This window comes from Protomyctophum bolini (assembly GCF_963924005.1).
Source record: "Protomyctophum bolini genome assembly, chromosome: 6".
In the NCBI taxonomy this organism is placed as follows: Eukaryota; Metazoa; Chordata; class Actinopteri; order Myctophiformes; family Myctophidae; genus Protomyctophum; species Protomyctophum bolini.
This window is the reverse complement of record NC_137867.1, coordinates 23,777,408-23,799,323: the sequence shown is the minus strand read 5'-3', so window position 1 is coordinate 23,799,323 and position 21,916 is coordinate 23,777,408. Positions and strand designations below refer to the sequence as shown.

General features: G+C 41.7%; 1 protein-coding gene across 2 annotated transcripts in view; it reads right to left on the bottom strand.

Annotated features, from left to right (window-relative positions):
- Positions 1-21,916, bottom strand: part of smtnb (smoothelin b) — a 57,893-nt gene that overhangs the window by 32,263 nt on the left and 3,714 nt on the right. For both annotated transcript variants that reach the window (XM_080764951.1, XM_080764952.1), the window contains exons 2-5: positions 5,149-5,306; positions 2,528-2,606; positions 1,708-1,786; positions 1,285-1,364 (exon numbers count right to left, since the gene is read on the bottom strand). In XM_080764951.1, coding sequence (XP_080621077.1) covers positions 1,285-1,364; positions 1,708-1,786; positions 2,528-2,606; positions 5,149-5,306 — 396 coding nt within the window. The remainder of the gene's footprint in view (positions 1-1,284; positions 1,365-1,707; positions 1,787-2,527; positions 2,607-5,148; positions 5,307-21,916) is intronic.

Genomic DNA, 21,916 nt, shown 5'->3' with positions numbered 1-21,916 from the left:
AACTAATCAACTGATCTGAAATTAAAACTTGTGATCTTGACTTAACCCTGAAATAATGTTAGAACACAGTACCTCACCAACCACTAGAGGGCCTGTCAACCAAAGAGATACAGTACTTGTATTGGAGACAGTGCTAGATTAAAAGGAGGTATGAGACAGGAATATAATGTGTGATCTTTCGCAAAGTGTAAATTCCATCTGTATGATTTAGTTTCAAAAGAAAACAATTAAATTCAGAAGGAATGAAATGACGTGTCTTATATACACACAGACATTAATACCTCCACACTCAGGCCCAGGCCACACTACTCTGGATCTTTTGCTAAATTGATATTTCCGTCCTCCGTTTTAGAAGAAATCCCTGCCCATACGAACGCAGAAACGCATTGAACACAGGATAAAATCACTGCAGTAGCAGGTTTCAATTGTAGGCTATAAAATTATTATATGCCTATTTGATTTTATATTTACACTTACACACATGAGGTGCCAATCATATTTTTTAATGAAGGAATAAGTACCGCATTTTAAAAGCCACCTAAATTGTGAGTGGAAGTGTGGCTGAAAGGCCCAAACGCACAAAATAATGTGCGTTTAGCAAAAGATCCACATACGTGTGGCCTGGGCCTCAATTAGCGTGGGCCTTACTGTAAGAGTGACAGCCTGTGTAGATAGATGGGGGGAATGGCAGTGCAGACTGGAACGCTGTCCTCATCACAGAGGATTTACTACCTACCTTCACTATATGTCAGGCACTGACTGAATACATTTCTCTCTCTCCACAAACTCAGCCAAAAATGAAGGTACGGAAGAAACAAAACGCATTCCTGACTTCGTGGCAGCCAGTGTGTGAGTAGTGGTCATGACAAAGTGCATGATTTGAGTCACAATGCCTGTTTGCTGAATTCTTTCATTGTGGCAGCAGAAGAAAAAACCTCTGGCCACTGTTGCCGTGCAAACATATACTCAAACACCCGCAAATAGGTCTGTGCCGGGTTTATTTTTACAAATAGAAGTTGATGAGCACAACTTTTCACACAACCTGTAATATCCACATTGGAATGATATTACTGATTCCTGCTCTTCTCTAGTAATCCTTCTTACATACATACTTACTTTGTTGGTTTGTCCGTGCTGCATTATTAATTAAAAGTACCAGAAGGACCTCGGAGTCCTGGCTATTTCTTTATTACTGTGAATCGTCGTGAGCCGTGCACCTGGTAAAACTGCTTATTCAGACAGAGTGCTGGTTTTTCTCCTCTTCTATATTATATACATACTTACCCCAGTTCCCATGTTGCTTTGGGGCACCAGGCTCTCAGTCTCCAGGTAGTGACCGGAGGCTTTACTCCTGTCTGAAGTCCCTGTAAACAATAACACACACATACAGGAAAAGGTTACTTGGGACGTGGTTCTAGAGAATCCGCTATGCGAGACCGTCTCAACATCATCCTGATGTATCAGATAGGAGCTTAGGAAACCAACACAACAGAGTGTTCAGATGACATGATTATCTGAGGGGTTCCAACATGTCCCTCTATCAGGATAACACAGACGTCATCGCTAAAGTGTGTGTGGCCCTCACCACACACACACACACACACACACACACACAATCTGGATTGGCATCACAGGTAGAATCTGCATCAGTTACCACTGGTACACCACCCAGTCACACCACCCCCGCACGCACACATGCACACACACCTTGCTGTTCCTCATCCCGGAGCCGCCGGATAGCCGCTCTGATCAGCTTCCTCTCCTCGTACTCACTGGCCCCACGGAGCTGCACGACAAAGCATATCAGAACCAACTCAACTCTATTGAACAAAACAAAAATACACTATTTCGCTGACTTTTAGTTTCATTCACATTTTCCCCCCTCCTATATACACAGCTTTTCGTTACAACTCATGTCACATTTGCCATTGGCAATGAAAGGAGAATTCACGTCATGTGTGTCTGAGCAAATCGGCTTTGTGACAACACAAACATTAAATCCCATTGACAATGAATCGGCTTCTTTTTAAACTGTTTTAATTCAGCTCGGGGCTGTTTCTTGATACATTTTAGATCAAGCTATTTCTTCATGGTGAGAAAAGGCACCCAGCAATTATAAATCTGTACAGAAATGCTAATTCAAAGATGGAATGTCTCTTCTGAATTTCCAACTGAATTATCGTCTGGAAATCTTCATTTCAATCAAAAGACATGGTTTAAGTTGCAAGTATATTCTACTACATTCATGCATTTAATGCTCCCTAATGCCTAAACTCTACTTACCTCCCCTATTCCAACCAACCCCTCTGGCTTGACTTTTGCTGTTATGATCTTGATATAGTTTGAGTGTGTGCATGTGTACATTATATCGATCAGGCAAGGAAAACACGTCCTAGAGGGACGTACTGAGGGGGCCCTCCTGGGCAATATCCAAATGTGAAACAAAACGGGAAAAGGCAGACACCAACTACCATGTACCAGTATGTACTGTGTCCAATTTCATTCCCAGCTTCTTCTCAACACTCACCAGTTTAGTAAGCTCATCAACATCTTGGATGGCCTGCAGTTTCCCAGAGAGGATGTCTAAGGAGTCACCGCGTTCTGCCCTGTGAACAAGACATTAAACAGATCTTATGGCACAAAATGCAGAACCAAGGTGTCTACTAACATATCCCACATTGGTTTCTATTCAACCACCCTAGGGGAATTTTTGACAGCTGCTGAAATTTGGGCTACCATACAACCATTATAAGGCAAAATGTTCTAAATTTCATTATGCTTTAAGTAGCCCAAGGAGTGTTTTTCACGAAAAACACTCAGTAGTCTACAAATGACCATAGCCGTTATCACAAATGTGAGGGGTCAGCACATTTGGGCAAGTGTCTATGGCCAAACTAAGGGGTCTATGGCCAAACTAGGGGTCAAATTAGAGGGTTTTCATGATTCTGAATCCATTCCAAGCATTAGTTTTGCACAAAAAACACTCCTTGGGCTTTAAAAGGCCATAACAGTCATCACAAATGTGATGAGGTCGGCACATTTTGGCACATTAGGATACATTTAGGCAAGTGGCTATGGCCGAATTTAGCCCAAGGAGTGTTTTTCGTGCTTGGAATGGATTCAGAATCATGAAAACACCCTAGTTTGACACGTCACATGTTATTTAAAGCATAATGAAATTTAGAACATCTTGCCTTATAATGCAGCTGTCGAAAGATTCCCCTAGGGTGGTTGAATAGAAACAAATGTGGGATATGTGTTAGTAGACACCTTTACAAACACATTGGTGAAGAAAAGTTCTTGGTAAGAAATTTAGTCCCAGACATTATACTGATAATATTCCCTGACTATATGGAGCTTTGGGGATTTTAGCGACACCATGCTAAGCTTCAATGGCTATATGGCAGAAAGGGAAAAATAATTCCAAGAGAGCAGAGTATTCTCTGAGCCAGGAGAAAACCATCAGCATTGGGAAGAATTGATTACCAAATCCAGGGTGGAAAAAGTGATAGCTTAGCAGGAATGAAGAAGAAAACACATCGTTCTTACCAAATACTCCTACTTTTTAACTTCACATTTCTGCATTTCACATTTTTTTAGGTCATGCTTTCATGTTGGTTTCTATTACTCATACGCTTGCTTTCATTCTCTCCTCCTCCTCGCCTCATTGGTATTAAAGGATGTGTGGAATGTCGCAGAGGAATATTTCAAATTCCGCCAGTGAGAAGCTCAGGATAATATAACATTCTTAAGGGGTTTGTTTGTGTGTGTGTGTGTGTGTGTGTGTGTGTGTTGATCAGTGTCCCTCAACAACACGTGTGCATAAGCACCCATGTGCTCCTTCTGTAGGAGCTCTGGAGAGGCTCCTCTGTTATTGTAACAAAAGTAATCTGGAAACGGTGACAAATGGAAGTGATTAGCCAGCAGCCACTGGTCTTAATGGGATCCAGTAGCAACCGGAGGGAAGTGGAGGGGTGGTTACTCCTTCTCACATCCATCCCAACCTTGTGAAAACTGTGCTATCCCTGGGACCAGATGCTTAGGGCCCTGCCCCTGGCCTTGAACTAGAGCCAGTCATTAATTAACCACTTAAGCCCTATTTTGTTTATTTGATACTCCATTGGGATGTCTGTATGGTAACGCATGAAAACAGCTGATCTACAAGCTCAGATTGTTGTTGTAGATCACAAAAGCTTGTATCGGTTAGTTTAGCCATTGATTTACCTTTGTCTTTTTTTATTGTTTAATTTTGAATTGAATTGATTTAAAATATTTGACAATAATGACGCTCAAAATATGGACGCCAGGTTGAAAGTGGTTAACACTTTCACAGTTGTTAACACAGTGGTTAACAACTGAAGCCAAATATTAAAAGATGAAGCAAGATCTTGTGGCCTCAATGCAGTGGTGGTGAATTTACAGTATTCAATTATAAAGAGAAACCAATGTTTGGATAAACAAAGCCTGAAGCCACCACGGGAAAGTTATTTTATATGCACTGAGACGGAACTAGAGACCATCAAAAGAATAAGACAAAATAGAAACACAAAGGAGGTGTTGTTTTATCATCCAGAGTCTGGTAGATCTGCTTCGAATTAGAGCAGCCAATGAAAAATTAGTGTGTTTAATGGCAAAATGATGACAATGTCACTGAGGTCACACTGTTAGTTTTTCCAGCTAAGTGACCACTCCTGTTGGCTATGCATTGCTGAACCGGTAAAAGGCTAATTAGCCTCTAAATGGTCCAATAAAGACAAACAAATGAATGGCACAAAACTACTTCTCTCAAGTCTCATGGGATGTGTTTAACTGCTTAATAGAGTAACTTAATGAGGTCAAGTATGGCAATGTGACTTGAAGATGCAGTAGAGTTACACATTAAAAGAATAAGTATTACATAATAAAGGAATTGAAAATCTTCTGTGGCGTTTCCTCCTGCCCTTAAAATGACTTTTCCAGACTTCCAACTCTGCAGTCTCCTCTCCCTTGAGGGATTTGGGGAATGCTGCATCTGGGCCTGTGTGTTGTTCCAAAGTCTCCAGCTCACCTGGCCTAATGCAGTTTGTCATTATACTACGACAGGATGCTCCACGTGCTTCAGTGTGTGTGTTTGTGCAGGACAGTGTTTGTCCGTGTATGGAGTCACACCTGTGCTGGTTTTCCTTGTCCTCATGTGGGTTGAGTCGTGTGGGACGGAAACGCTTGCTTGCCAGGGCGGCCTCCATGTCTTCGATCTCCCTCCTCCTCAGATCCCGGATGGCTGAACGGATGAGGCGCCTCTCATCCAGATCCATCGTTCCATCCAACTACCGGCACATGCATACAAACAGGATTAAAAAAAAGGATTGTCTCCTCTCTCCTGCAGGTGTCAAGACAGCATGTGCAAGACAGTCAGACACATGGCATACAGAGTTGACGGCCATGACCTTCACACTCAACCGCCACATGGCAGAATGAAAGCACCACACGAGTATCTGAAACACCACATCAAAATGACAGATTCCAAAACTGACTAAACTAAAGAGGTCACAGACTATTTTAAGAGTAAAGAAAGTGGTAAACTGGTAATTATAAATGGTGTTGCCGAAAAGCATGGACCAACCAGACTTCTCTTACAAAGTACTGGGACAGTTCACGTCAGAGGCCTTCCGTTTAAAAGTTAATCTTCTCAACATCCTCTTGAGAAACAAGTTTGTGAGCCAACCTGCAATCGTCTGGCGTTCCTAGTAGATCTGTCACCCCGTCGTCTGCCCTCTGTAATTAACCCTCACAAAACGAGCTTGTTAAGACAGTAGTTTACAAGAGAGGGCAGACATCTGGCTGCTCTGCCTCACCAAACACGCATGGCCATCCAGCTGCATATCAAGTACAGTGCATTTTAAAGATGGAGTGCCATGATTTCTGTACTTTTTAACCCAAGTTAAAATATTCAAATATCTTCCCTGTGTATTTTTTGTTTTTGTTTCTTCTTCCTGAAAGCTGAAAGCCTTTGAGTCAAACGGCCCAATATAAATACATACAAAAGCTGTGGGCGCGGCTTCAGTTCAGGTGGGTGGCGCTAAGGTGAAAACCAGGTATACATAATGAACTGATCCGTGTGTCACACTTTCTGTACACTTTTTTTTTTAAATAAGTCTTCCTCCTAGTATAATCATAATACCTGATTTCCATTCCATTTTCTTGATTTGCTTTGCAGCATATATAGAACCAGACCGATATATCGTCCTGAGACTGATATAACAGCTTCACAGACCCAATGCAAATAATTTTAAATGACTTCTACTGTAAATCATGACCTAAAAAGAAACCTTTAAAAACTTTACAAAACATTTATGTTGCTATAATATACTGTACATACATACATGTACAGTATATTATAACAACTACCCCAAAAGGGATTCCTGTCTGTTACTGCTGGTGTTCTCAGACGTCCAAGCCCATTCAATTAATTTAGATGTTCCCACAGACGTATCAGTAAGTGGAGATCTCTGATCGTCTGGCTACGCAAGACTTATTTATAATTGAGTTTTATAGTCATAAGAGCCTTGTTGGAAGTCAGCAGAATTTAAGCATAGCTTCAATAAAGTGTGGGGACAGGACCTGAGCATGCAGAGAATGAGAAACAGACGTAGGAATAGTAGGCTGCAGAAGAATGCGTCTGCTCTTATTGTCAGCGCAGGCACACTTTAGCGCCACAAAAATGCCTAAAGCCGCTTGTGGCAGGCGTCTCTTCCAGGTTTTTAAGACAGCTGGTGGATGGAAATGAAGGTCCTGAGCAAGCTTTTCCGGGAATCTGGCCGACGCAGCATTCTGCCGCGTGGGTGGAGCACGCGCGGCTTTTGGCTGCGCATGGAATCCCAAGTGTGCTTACACCCAGAGTGTAGCTAGATGCACCCTGCTGTCCAGGTCCAAATACTGCGCTCTCTTTTCTCTTCTCTCAGTAGCCAGGCTGTGCTGGCTCTTTGAAGATAAACTATAAATCTGCACACCAAAAATGACAGCATTACAATGGTGCGTGGAGTCTCTGTTCTGACTAACTAGCTTACTTGTATAAATTTAAAGTAGACACACTAAACATAGTGTACCGAAATCATTGTCCTGGATTAAACAGACATGAATTGTTGTTAGTGTCAAGCTTGTGGCCAGCTTCAGACAGTTATAGCGTCTGTCTGGCCAGGTTGTGAAATGTGACTACTGTGTGTGGTTGAGCCAGGTTTGGTTTGGCCACATTCTAAAGATGGTATACTGTAGCTGCTGCCTTGCTTATGAGACAGACACTAAACTAGTTTGTGGAAAAAAGCATGAGACAGAGGAAGTGGCCCACTTACCACTAAAATTACTTTTCACATCTTTTTAGGGGACACTTAATGCTACGACTTTTTTTTCTCCTCCATGGTTATCCAGGGTTAGATAAGGTCAGTGTCGTGATCTTCATATAGGGGGTGATGATGGCCATATATGGTGGAATGACATGTCACCCGACGTGATGTCATGAGGTATGACCATATATGGAGACGTGATGTCACGAGGCATGATGTCATGAGGCATGACCATATATGGAGGCGTGACTAACACACAGATATGCAGGTTTTCATAGTAGTAAAACGCCCTGAGGGTGAGAAGCAACCTCGCCCAGTATAGAGGTGGGACGTCACAAGGCGTGACCATATATGGAGGCTTGTTGTGACATAGTTGCAACTAGCACTTCTGCACACACACACACACACACACACACACACACACACACACACACACACACACACACACACACACACTCTCTCCTTCTCCCTGTCATGTCATGTGGGAGACAGATCTCAGTGGTTTGACAGCAGGAACCTGTCAACACTTGCAGATGAACAGCACCTTCACCTCTGACAGACAGCACACATACATCTGTACACTCACTGTATTCATGCTACCCACCTGCTAGACAGAGCACTTTGTGGTATGCTCTGCCTTTTAATTGTGTGTGTGTGTGTGTGTGTGTGTGTGTGTGTGTGTGTGTGTCTGTCTGTCTCTTTTTGGGGCTTTTAGGCAAAGATCCTCACACATCTGATGAGTTGATAGGGGGAACAGTGAACCCCCTGCCAGGCCCAGAGGGGGAGTTCTCATGAGAGAGGGGTCAGCGGGTTTGAGGTCTTTCTGTGGTTTGGTAAAATACACAACCACAGCTTCACTAGCTCAAGGGGGCTCTCCTATATACTGCAATTTGCGGAAATTCAGAACGCTGAGCTGACTAAAAAACAGAATGGGTAAGTGGAGAAGGCAATTAGAAAACAAAAAATAAGCAGGGAGGAACAGAGGATATGAGACAGAGGAAGGGACTCAAGGGAGGGATAAAACGTAGTGGACTGGTCAACACATAAGACAGGATGGCAGGCAGAGAGGAAGACAGAGGAATTAAGAAAAATGAGACTGAGCCATGCCTAAAAATGGGCAGACGAGAACAGGGCGGGAAAGGACCAGGCCTCACACGGGTCATTCTTCACATTCCTGCTGACTCACAAGGAGAGACAGCCTAGTGAATTCTGAGTAGACAGCAAAGATCTTGAGTGATAATTTTTTGCGAGTGAAATTAACACAACATTTACACTTTCAGAGTTAAATTTGTTGATGAGCAGTGCATAGCATAATGTTATGATCCTGGTTATAGCCGATATCCGGCTTAGTCTTAAGTCTGATTTATACAGTACTTTGTTGTACAGCACCGGAAATGATCAGCTATTGTCAGCACTCAATAGCTCAATAGCACGTGACAGTGTTGTACAACAAAGTATATATTTATGCATTATAATTGACTGATTCATTTGTTCATTATTCAAATAGATGAGTGAGACAACCTACTCAAAACAATGTTAACAGCTGCTTGGCATTTCTCAACAGACCACATTATGTTGAGATACATAAGAATGTGCAGAGAGTTGTAAACAGAGAGCTAAATCAAATAGACGGGCAGTCTGGAACAATCAAATAATTAAATATAAGGTTGGGACATTAGTTGATATGCATGACGCACATCCCTCTCTCATGTGATAGGCTGCCAACAACTCGTTGTCCAACTCAATTACAGGAACCTTTTCCAACACTAGCAGAGCAAAGGTTATTAAGACGGTAGACCACAAAGTAACAACGCTAATGATCATACTAAATTCCAAACTTGTGATCATCAGTACAGAGTACACAGACTTCCGCCTGCCTAACAATATCTGTAATACAAGGTTGTTTCAGTAATGGCACTTGAAGTTTCTCAAACATATTCGGATGGACCAATTAGTTGACACTGCTTCATCTCAAGTCATCTCTGATTGGTTGTGACATGCATGCTGCTGATGACGCAAAAGTTGATTGGCACAAGTCTGAGCAGTAGTAGATGGCTGGCCTTCGACTCCTTCCAACCGTTTAAAAAGGAGGGATTTTGTCGGCCAATAACTTTGGCCCTACACAGGAAGGTAATAATAATCACCAAATCAAAGCACATAACACACACACCTTTAACTTGGGCCTCTGCCAAAGAAAACATAAAATAACCGTTAAAGGACCAGAGACGGAAACACATGAACGTTGACACAGAATCCTTTTGACATAATCCCCTGATGAGGCTAACCAGTACAGAGAGCCAACTGTGGCTGTGGTGTGGCATAGGAAAAAAGTGGCAAATGGGTGGGATAGAAAGGGAGGGGGATAAAAAGGTCAGAGTCCTCCTGAGTTACACATTGACACCACCTCACACCAATGACAGCATTTTTCAAACTCAACCAAGGGCTTCTGGGTAACCAACCGTCACTTTGGTCAAAAAGTAAGAAATCACAGGCGACCGTTTCTGAGCTAGACAAACAACACTTTGTACTGCAGCAGAACTGTAGCCACTGAGCACCTACAGTGTATACACAGTAAAGTCCCGAGCTTTCATTTAATACAAGGAAGGCCCTCTTGATATCATTACGCCCCTAGAATTCCCAGAGCGGGGTGGTGAGAACAAAAGGAAACAGGAACACCCTGTCACGGTTTGCACGCAGGAAACGTGCATTAGCCAGGTAGCGGAGATAACAAAGCAGGTCACACAGCAGGTTTCACTGAAGAAGACAGTGTCATTAACAAATCGTCAAGTTGTCAGACCTCTGAATCACACCAGCGTCCCGTTGTGATTCCTCAGTCTAGACAACTGAGGAAGTTGCTGTCACACACCTGAGTCAATGAGTGAGACTTAGAAAACAGGATGGATGAGCCAAATAGTTTGTCAAATAATCGTTGCCATTTTCATAAATCACTGCTATTGAACACCCTTTACGTCTCCGTGTTGGTTAAGACAATATTGAACCAATGAAAAGTAGTCAAATGTGCTTCAGACAAAACCTCTCTCTCAAACTGTCTGCTAAAGCAGCTAACTCCACCACCTCTTTCCCTCTCATGCAAGTAATTGACAATATATAAAGTCAGTCACAATACCAACTTTGATGAGGCAGTATTGATTGTTTTAAAAATATGTTTTCTTTATTGACTGAACATTTTATATTTTTCATTTCCTGAAAAATGAACATTTGGTAGCTAGGGTTGGTATAGGTTTGGTTTAGGAGTTAGATGGTTTCTTCCCGACAGCAGAGATATAGCCTACAGGGAATGCCTAATTTAAACTCTGTAATACAGGATTGTTGCTTGCTGAAATTAATTGATATACAACAAGCTAAGCTAGTTATTAGCTTGTAGATCAGTTATTTTTGGAATTTTTGCAAGTGACAATGAAGTTGTTCAATTAAATATTCAGCCAGTTAAGCCAATTGTCATCAGTAATGCCACTTGGTAAAAGGATGACTAAAGAGGACATCCATCATTCCTAACCTGGGATCCTGATTTGATCCGTTCGGCAGTTTTTTTCACCCTCACTTCGCTTCTTTACTTTATTGAAGTGAAGTGAGAAGAAAACAAATTGCCTAATGGCAGGAATCAGTCTGAATTCCAGGCTACATAATTTCTGCCTCATTAATCCACTAATGCAAAACACAGATGCAAATATTGTTTAAGTCACTTATTTTATCTTCATAAATGTTTCCTTTCAATTCAACAAGTTAATCAAGAAGCTTTTGTTTTAATATTAAAAATACACTGAACTGCAGTATTGTCGCTGCGGTAAATTGGCTTGTTAGGCCAAGGTTTCTTTTAACTGTGCAACAATTTTTGTGTCAGAAAATCTACCTATAATTCAAGTATTACATCAAATGTGAAACTGGAAGCATTCAACAGCACTTTAAAGCAATTAGTATGAATTATAAGAAGCTCAGATTCATTCAATATAACCCCAAATGTATCGTGATGTTTTATTACACTAATTACAGAAAAGAAAAGGCCACAAACAAGTAATAAGTACCAGGAATTCCAACGTTTTAGCAACTAACATTTCTGATCTGCAGCAGGGCCCCCGTTCTGCAGCAAACGGGAGCACAAAACCCACATTCGTAAAGCAAAAACTAGCTCCAGTCTCATCTGTAACCTTCCCCTCCACTGTAGAAACAGGTCACCCCGTCAGCCAGACTTTACCATAACGTTAGTCCTGGAACTACAGCAGAGATCAGATGAGGCTACACACACAACCCAGAGTCCTGATAGAAAGACAATAGCTTTTATTCTTATCTCTGTTTACTATGTAGGGTGAATAGTAAAACAATACAACAGATTCCTTTATTCCTGGTTGTCTCACGATGTACTGGTCCGGGCAGTTGAAAAGGTCAGAGTACCAGTCTCCCTGTGGCCCTGAGTCACGGTCACATGGGTAGACCAATAACCTGCTCCTCTAGAGAGAGTCACCCTACAGGCTACATCACTGCCTGGTGCATGGAGGGAAGGAATCCCTCCTCCCCTTCCTTCTCCTCCTCCCAACCCAATCTAGAAGCACAATAACAACCTTCAGGCTCTCTTCCCGACCTTTTGACTGACAGCAGTGTGCAATTTGTTCCTGCCTCGCTTTCTGTTGTTGTAGTTTACCACTTTGTAAACTGTCAGTTGACATGCATAATGTATATGGAAATACAGACACCACTAAAGGCTGTATCATTCTACTGATTGTGTGCACACGTGTGTGTGTGTGTGTGTGTGTGTGTGTGTGTGTGTGTGTGTGTAATGAGGGTGAGAGTAATAATTTCCAGAGCAGGCTGAGGTTAGAGTGCAGCCAGGCAGCAGATCGGATCAGAGCTTTAAAGCTCCAGTGTCAGAACCACGGGTGAATTTGCCCATATAAGGACACAGGACACTCCTTGCAACAGAGCTCTAGTAGATTGCCAGCTGCCACTGAGGGAGCCAGGTTGGTACAGGAGATGGATGTGAATACTGAATGAATAAACAAACAAAACAAAACAAAACAAAACATTGTACATTCATGTTGACCTGCTCTTGTCACTAAACAACCCATAAAGCTGCCTGCTACCCGTTTGGCATCTTAGGACAAAACTCAAGTTCAACATCATAACCTTCACTTAATCATTTCTCCAACACAGCAGGCAAACAATGTACTGTATGCATTCAGTGGCCTGTACACAAACACCACACCCTTCTAGATGGGAATATAATCATATAATGAGCATAACTCTGTATGGCTGAGACTGCTAGATTTTCCAAATAGCTTCACTAGCCTCTGGGGTAGGAAAACAAAAAACCTATGAATTGCTATACAGCCCGGGTAGGCCTATCCAGTGTCCGTGGCAGAGGACAAGAAGGAGAACCGTGATCAGAGTGGCAGTGTGAAATAGAGAAACAGGCACAAGACAAAAGCATTGGGCTTGTGCTCGTCTGCAGCAGGACATGTGTCCCTCACCAAGAACTCTGTATTAGGACGTTAGGCCAGAGGCCCAGAACAAACCTGAACTCTGTATTAGGACGTTAGGCCAGAGGCCCAGAACAAACCTGAACTCTGTATTAGGACGTTAGGCCAGAGGCCCAGAACAAACCTGAACTCTGTATTAGGACGTTAGGCCAGAGGCCCAGAACAAACCTGAACTCTGTATTAGGACGTTAGGCCAGAGGCCCAGAACAAACCTGGACTCTGTATTAGGACGTTAGGCCAGAGGCCCAGAACAAACCTGGGAAAACAATGACTCCTTTACACTTCAAAGAGCAGGCATAAAGAAAGGACAGATACAGGAATGCATTGTGGGTCGGAGGGGGAGTACGGTATGGGGCATCAACAATGCACTATGACTATAGAATGACGCACTGGAAACTAATCTGAGCCTCGTGCAAGAAATAGTACTGCATGAATTAGAGCACGGCCAATATATCGCTTTGTCCGATGTATCAGTCATTATTTTATTTTCTTTTCTTTGTAGACTCTAGTACAAATGTGACATTGGCATGTTGACGAATCATTGAAGAGGTACACGAAAGAAAGCCTAGCTTCCCTATTCTGGGCATATAATAATGATAATAGGCACCTATTATCACCCATTATCAAAAGCAAAAATAGCAGATCACAAGCGACGTGTTGTAGATTGGCCATTTTCACTATTTGACATACTACATATAGCTTTACGTGTTAAAAGTTAAAACACTTTTCCTTAGCCTTACTACACGTACTGAAAGTGTTGTGCGATGAGGTATAAATTAAATTAGTGTGCAACATTGTGGAGTCAAAATAACACACCATAGTTTACTGTATGGGATGAACCAACCTTCTGAATAGGAGAGTGTCAAACTAGACTTAACTGACCCATTTCTACTGTTACTTGTGCTCCACACATCGTTTTGTTTCTCAGGTTAGACCAGAGAGAGCACGGTACCAGGTCAGACCACTGACTGGTTAGAATGATTTTGTTGCTGGTCTGGTCAAGCGGTTTCTATATAATATAGGTCAACAGAGGCACAAGGAGCCCTCTACTTTTCTCATTGAATCTGCCCAATGTGATACCGTTTACTGTCATTACTCTCACCTGCTACTAATCAAATGCTCATTCACGGTCAACAGGCTTAGTCACGAAAAATGATATAATGAAATACTGAAACACAAAATTAAGTTATGACATCTATATTTAATCTGATATGAAATGTATTTTGTGATCGAGTAGTCATGCCTGAAGATCAGAAGCCTGCTTCCCAAGTCAGCCCTTGGCCAGGGAAAGGATTCCCCTTTGAATGAGGTAGATTCTTGGTTCCCATGCGGGTGAGGGTGACCAGTACAGGGTTTGAATCCACGTAGCCAGGTATCAATACCATTTTCGGGTTTCTGATCCGGTCTGAGCGGAAATAACTTTACATCATCACGTGACCGGAACCAACGACCAGAACCACTGCTGAAAAATGTGGTATTTGTTTTGATTCCTTTGGTATAATAATAGTTTGGCATGTACATTTTCTATTCTAACAAAACTAATTGATTCACATTATGTGGACATTAAGCAATTTTGGGCAGGAACCCCTTTTAGCTATTGAAAAATAGCAGATCTACAAGCTCATAGCGCGACACTCGATGGCACGCTATGAACTTGCAGATCTACTCTTTTTGAAAAATCGAAGGACGACTGACACAGAAACATAGCTTTTTCAGAAAACCGTCAGGATGTAGAAGACATTTTTAGAATCTGATCTCAGGTCAAAATGGGACAAAGCAACGCCAACGGGAACCAACCACAGGAGCTACAATATTCGTTTTCCTAAACCGGATCACGCGGCTAGTTTTAGAATGAATACCAGGCTTTTCTCAGAGGTGAAAAGTCTGGTGACGCAAGGTTAGAATCTAGGTGGTTACGTTACATTTATACTTGGTAAGATGTACTCCATTGACAACATTGAGATCAGCAACGTTAGACCACCTCTATAGACACCGCCTTACTATTTTCCTATGGTATCGGTTCACTTTTTGCTACATAAAACTCTCCCAAGTTCTCCGTTTACATGTTCTTTTGTTGGTCAAGCTTTGGTTTGTTAGTGTCATTTGTCACTGTACCTAGCCTTTTAGCATCCTTTTTCCATAGTCATCTACATGACAGAAAAGCTGTCTATAACCTGTTATTAGCTTTTACTAACACAGTAAACATAGAGTATAACAGAACACACACAGTCATGTGGAATGTCATAAAAAAAGTTAAAAAACCAGTCAGTTGGCATTTATGGTCCATTTCTTCACTTGAGCTGACATTGTTCTTGGAGCAGACCCAGACCTGCAACATGATGAGGTGACACCGACTCCAAATATGGCACATTGCTCACAAGTCACACTTAAAGCTGTGTGTGTGGTGGTGACTGCCTAGCTGGTTGTTTTAATTAGTGAAAAGCATTGAGGTGAGAAAGAAATCCCTTCTTGGTATGAAATACCAAGTTTGAAAATCATTTGATGCTCAAGAACTGTAACACTTTGTCCTGCTCAGACCCAGTGATACCAACTCCTCTCATCTAGACTGACTAGTTAGAGCTAGATACAGACGAAGCAAAACAACATTTAACAAATGAGCTGTGTATATTTCCAGAAATCCACCTCTTTAAACACAGCAGGGTGGAAAGCAAAACATCAACATCCGTTGGACAATTTCTGGTGGATCTCAGGAAATGCCTCTGTCCGGAGGGATTTCAGAGAGGAAGGCAAAGAAACAGTCCTATTCCATCTTTGACTACTCTGTCTATAGCACTGTACTCCTCGAAAAAAACCAAACCACAGAGCCATTTTCATGTTTTCCTGTTCCACTGCAGAAGAGCACCATTCCATAGTCCATACCAATAATGGCAAAGTGCAATGTATTTTTGTTTCCATTATGTATTTGTCACAGTTCAATTAGGTATGTTTGTGTACTGGTTATGGTACACAAATAATTATAATATTGGGCCACTTTAAGTTGGTGCTGGCAGTTTTAAATAACCGTCTGCATGCTCCTCTCCAAAAGAACATTAAGACCATTTTGCCTTTCAAGTAGATTTGATTTATTACTACAAATGTACAGCTTTTAGTGATTTAGAACTTATTTAGAAATAATAAAAGATCAAAACCACTATCAAATACATTTCAGTTAAAGCAAACATTTCCCACCATGATGGTTTTGGCCTGTAGTTAATTCCTCGTGGAATGTTATTTTTCCTCCGGCATTTAGAAAAGGCCAAACACAACCATTAATAATTTATGCTGTGCATGTACAAAGTTATCTCCAAGGTGCTCACCATCCGTCCTGAGACGCTATGAATAGATAAGACTGTTAAAACAGTCAGATAAAAGTCTAAAGATAAAAAAGATAAAAATCTCCTAAATCTTTCTCCTGAGTCCAAAGCACCTGCTACATGCATGATCCGACTCAGGCCACAGGGTGTGACAAGAAGCAACAAACAGATGTTTTTCAAACCTCTGGAACGCTTAAGCATGAGGTAAGATTCAGAACAGTGGGCAGCTGGGGATACAAAGCACACCTTTAAGTCTTTTTCCAGATTTTTCCATGTGGCAGGGTGTTGCTTCTAGACAGATGGGGACTAATTGCTGAAGTGTGCTGGTTCACTTGAGCGAGAGATGCAGGAAGAGATAGAGAAGATGCTTTGACAGCAGGATGTCAAATCTGAAGTTTAATGTGATTTCTGAAGGCAGAAGGCATATATACTGTATATCCAAGTAATCCATCGCTATATGCCACACACAACGTGGCTATGAGCAGAGGGACATACTGAGGTGAAGACACACACAACGTGGCTATGAGCAGAGGGACATACTGAGGTGAAGACACACACAACGTGGCTATGAGCAGAGGGACATACTGAGGTGAAGACACACACAACGTGACTATGAGCAGAGGGACATACTGAGGTGAAGACACACAACGTGACTATGAGCAGAGGGACATACTGAGGTGAAGACACACAACGTGGCTATGAGCAGAGGGACATACTGAGGTGAAGACACACACAACGTGGCTATGAGCAGAGGGACATACTGAGGTGAAGACACACACAACGTGGCTATGAGCAGAGGGACATACTGAGGTGAAGACACACACAACGTGGCTATGAGCAGAGGGACATACTGAGGTGAAGACACACAACGTGGCTATGAGCAGAGGGACATACTGAGGTGAAGACACACAACGTGGCTATGAGCAGAGGGACATACTGAGGTGAAGACAGACACACAACGTGGCTATGAGCAGAGGGACATACTGAGGTGAAGACACACAACGTGACTATGAGCAGAGGGACATACTGAGGTGAAGACAGACACACAACGTGGCTATGAGCAGAGGGACATACTGAGGTGAAGACAGACACACAACGTGGCTATGAGCAGAGGGACATACTGAGGTGAAGACACACACAACGTGGCTATGAGCAGAGGGACATACTGAGGTGAAGACACACAACGTGACTATGAGCAGAGGGACATACTGAGGTGAAGACAGACACACAACGTGGCTATGAGCAGAGGGACATACTGAGGTGAAGACAGACACACAACGTGGCTATGAGCAGAGGGACATACTGAGGTGAAGACACACACAACGTGGCTATGAGCAGAGGGACATACTGAGGTGAAGACACACAACGTGGCTATGAGCAGAGGGACATACTGAGGTGAAGACAGACACACAACGTGACTATGAGCAGAGGGACATACTGAGGTGAAGACAGACACACAACGTGGCTATGAGCAGAGGGACATACTGAGGTGAAGACACACAACGTGGCTATGAGCAGAGGGACATACTGAGGTGAAGACAGACACACAACGTGGCTATGAGCAGAGGGACATACTGAGGTGAAGACAGACACACAACGTGGCTATGAGCAGAGGGACATACTGAGGTGAAGACAGACACACAACGTGGCTATGAGCAGAGGGACATACTGAGGTGACACACACAACGTGGCTATGAGCAGAGGGACATACTGAGGTGAAGACACACAACGTGACTATGAGCAGGGACATACTGAGGTGAAATTTTGAATTATTAGGTTTAGCCATTTGCTACGTACCTAGTTTTTGGAGGTACAAAAATAGTAAACAGTATAGAGATAAAGACCAGTAAGATGCCTAAGGGTGAGAAGTGACCTCAGGGCGTGGGTACTCCATCACTCTCTCCACATGAGTCAGCCTGTGACATGGTAGGCTCTGGGCATCTGGCCATTCTGCCAATGTTGTCGATGAGACTGTTGCTATAATCCCTGTGGTCCAGTGGTTCAATTTCGATTACTCTCGTATTATATGTCATTATCTCATCTCTGATCTTAAAGACATGATCGGTGAATAAAATATCCTGGAAAGCCAATCCAACGGCATCAATCTTTCTCAGATGTTTCAGTGACCTTCTCTTCCGATCCAGAAGAACTTCAACTATTTCCTGGGAGCATGACACCACTTTCCCCCCACGAGTTTGCTATATTGAGTCTATATTCAAACTCAGGAATATCTTCTACATTTCTCACAGCGGTAATTTCCTTCTTTAAGGTCAACAATCTTATCCTTGCAGTCCTCATGGGGACATTCCTGGTATATGAACCTTTCCTTACGAATGTCCATGATTGTTGCCACGCCTCTAGACTCACACTGCACTGTTTGAATGTCCTGTATGTCATTGAAGGCCATCTTCAATTCTTATTATATTGAAGTATCTTCTTTGGGTTTATCTGTTAGACTGAAATAAACTATTCTATTGACTTCAATGAACCTTGATTATTTTGATCCTTGTAAATGATCATAATTCATTTTAAACGATTTAAAAACATTGACCTCTTACGTGATTAATAACCAAATAAGGTCGTTTTATGCGTATGCCATGGCTGTGTATGACGTAATGAAGATATGTGCCTTAACTGTGGTTACTTGGGTCATTTGATGCGTATGTCCCGTAGCAGCATATAATCCACCCGACACTGAAACATTATCATTACGTCACCATCGTAAACCAATTATACCCTGGTATTGGTACATATCTTCATTACGTCATATGCTGGTACGGGACATACGCATCGTAGCATGACGAAAAACATTACTTGCACGGTCTGCTTGCGCAAGTAATAATGGGATATCTTACTATAATAATATACCTCTACACATTTCCAAAATGTAATTATATGTACTGTATCATTTGTGTTAAAATTCAAATAATTGTTCAAAGAAAACAATAGACAATACACTAAACAATCTTCCAGGAGTTTGTATGTACAGTAGTTCATCTAGCCCAATGCATTTTATTCACAGCACATTTTGCCAAAACACAAGGCTATTTTTAGCATTAGCCAGTGACAGAAGTTTCCTGTTTTATCAAACAACACGCTCTTATCTGCCTGAAACGGCTGTGTGTTTGGATAGTCATGGAATATCCAAATACTGCTGCTAGCGATCGAAATTTACAGTGTTATTTGTTCTGTACTGTCAGCTGAGTGGGTAGATGAAGCAGACAAAAAAAAATATTTTCACCCACTCGTCACTCCCCCAATGAACCTCCAGACAACTATAAAACTGAAGGTGATAATAATGAGGGAAATTATTCATACAAATATGAAGGGAGTAAATAAATATGAGCAGGATGACAGGCCCAGCAGAGTGAATCAGGTGTGCACTGTGACCTCTGTCTACGTAGAGAGCTCCAGGTTATATAGGGCAAAAACACACCATGAAACCACTTGAACTTTAGCGTCCCTGTTCCGAGGGCAAACATTTGGCTAAAATAGTAGATCTACGAGCTCACGTCATGTGTCACGTTGCAAGCTTGTAGATTTCCATCTTCGGTAAAGAGATTTGGTGCAGAGGAAACATAAAATATTAGATAATGTAGTAATTAGCCTTTGCGGATCCCAGTCAAGTATATAGGGTTTTTGTTAAACAATGACAGGGGTCAATGGTATGGTATGGTACCTCTTCTATCCTGAGTTGTATTGACTACAATAAACCCTGATTCAACAACTGTTATCAGTGGTCTGCAGCACACTGATAACAGTATGTCTAGATGTATGTCTACATGTATGAAGGTAAAGGTTGTGCAGACAGAGATGCATGCAGCAGCTTGTATTCGGGTACTTCTTATTCAAATTAACTGCACCCTCTGTGTGTAGTTAAGGGAGGTAGTTTTCATAATGCTGGAACAAATCCTTCAATTATGTGTAGCTTTGAAAGATCATGTTGTGGTAAATGACCAGACATGCCCTTCCATTCAGTTCACAGAATATGATGATTGTGATGACAGACACCACCATACAGCATATTTTAAGTACAAGACAAGCTGTATAAAAGTCCAGATGAACCCACGACATCTGAAAATAGACTCAGACAGAAGTTATGCAATCTGGTGTAATTGTTCAGATTTAACCCCTGCTCATGACGAGGCTGACATTTTGGACCCTGTCTCTGGGGGGCAAGGGGACCTGGGGAGTGGGGACTGCAGTGGGAGCTAGACTCCAAAACAAGCCTATTCTTTTAGCCCAACTGTAACCGTTGAGCCCTTGTCAACACACAGAGCCCAGATAACCATAAAACTGGGGCCCAGGGGTACCATACTAACCGCAGAATGCAATTGCTCTATTTTAAACATGTGTGAAAGTCTCCTGCCACCAGGGAGAAAGGACGGTCACATGGACACTTTTGGACAGCAAGACCAGCTACAAATCATTCTGGGAGATATTCCCACATGCAAAATGGGACAATATGACGTATATTTTCCCTTCATTGTCAATGGTGTTTTTAAAACAAACATTGAACTAAAACAAACATTAAACCTGTATGTAGGGACTAGCGCACCTGAGAAATGTGAAAGTATAACATTATTAAATATGGTCTATTTGGGCCATAGTACATTATTTATTTTGATTGTTGGATTTAGTCATCGTCAGTCATTGGTTTCGATCATTGTCAGTCAACCGTTTGTATTTATATAATCATGACAAAATAAACTATATGATTTAGAGAAAGCTAAAGGAGATAATAATCTCTTAAAAAACTATAATATGTGTAATTATTTACTTGAACCCACATTAATGTTGTCCTTCTCTTGAGTGACAACTTTTAAGCCAACTGATCCCAGGCTCAGTCAGGGCGGATTTCACTTAAGACATAATTATAAACTAGAACTGCACTCTGCCGAGTGCATACTTGCTTGTTGCACACTAGTAGGCCATAAATGGCCAACTAGTGCGCAAGCAGAGCGCGCAAGTACTTTCGACCGCTGTAAACTGTCACATCTCAGTATCTCTGTGAAGGAACGTTTGAAATGTATAATCATTAGGTGTAACTATTTGCTACCTACCTAATTTTTTACAGAAAAATAAATCATTGATATGTGATGAAAAAAAAGGTATATAAACTGAATTAAAATACATTATACAGTATAATTATTTTATTACTTATTGTAAATTGTCAATTGTTTTAAATGTATTTCATTTTGGACTATAGTGATATTAATACTAAATCATGATCAGAGTAATATGTGTCTCTAACTTCAATTTCTGTAATAATACTTTCAAATTTGTTAAAATATACATGATCTAAAATACTTCCGAAATCTGTAGTTGGATTTGTATTTAATTGTTTAAAGCCTAATCTTGACATGAAGGTCTTTATAGTTATATCTTTTTCAGTATAATGGTCTTCATTGAAATCTCCTATTATCATAATTGCAGAAGTCGGAGATGATAGATACTACAACTACCTGGTTTGCTGGGACCAGATTACACATTACGTCATTGTTGAGAGCTGGGACCAGAGTACATGGTGTGTATATGTATGACTAGCTCTCAGTGATGACGTAAGAGAAATGGTCATCTGTGTAATCTGTCCCAGCAGACCAGGCACAGATTTACAAATTACAAATTTCAAATTACAACTACATAAGTATGTAGTTGTAATTTGATTAGCAGTATACTGTGGTTACTTGGTGCCAAAAAGTGACAGCCGTCTTTTTCAACCGTTTTTATGTGTATGCAAATCTGTGCCTGGTTTGCTGGGACCAGATTACACAGTGTGTATATGTATGAC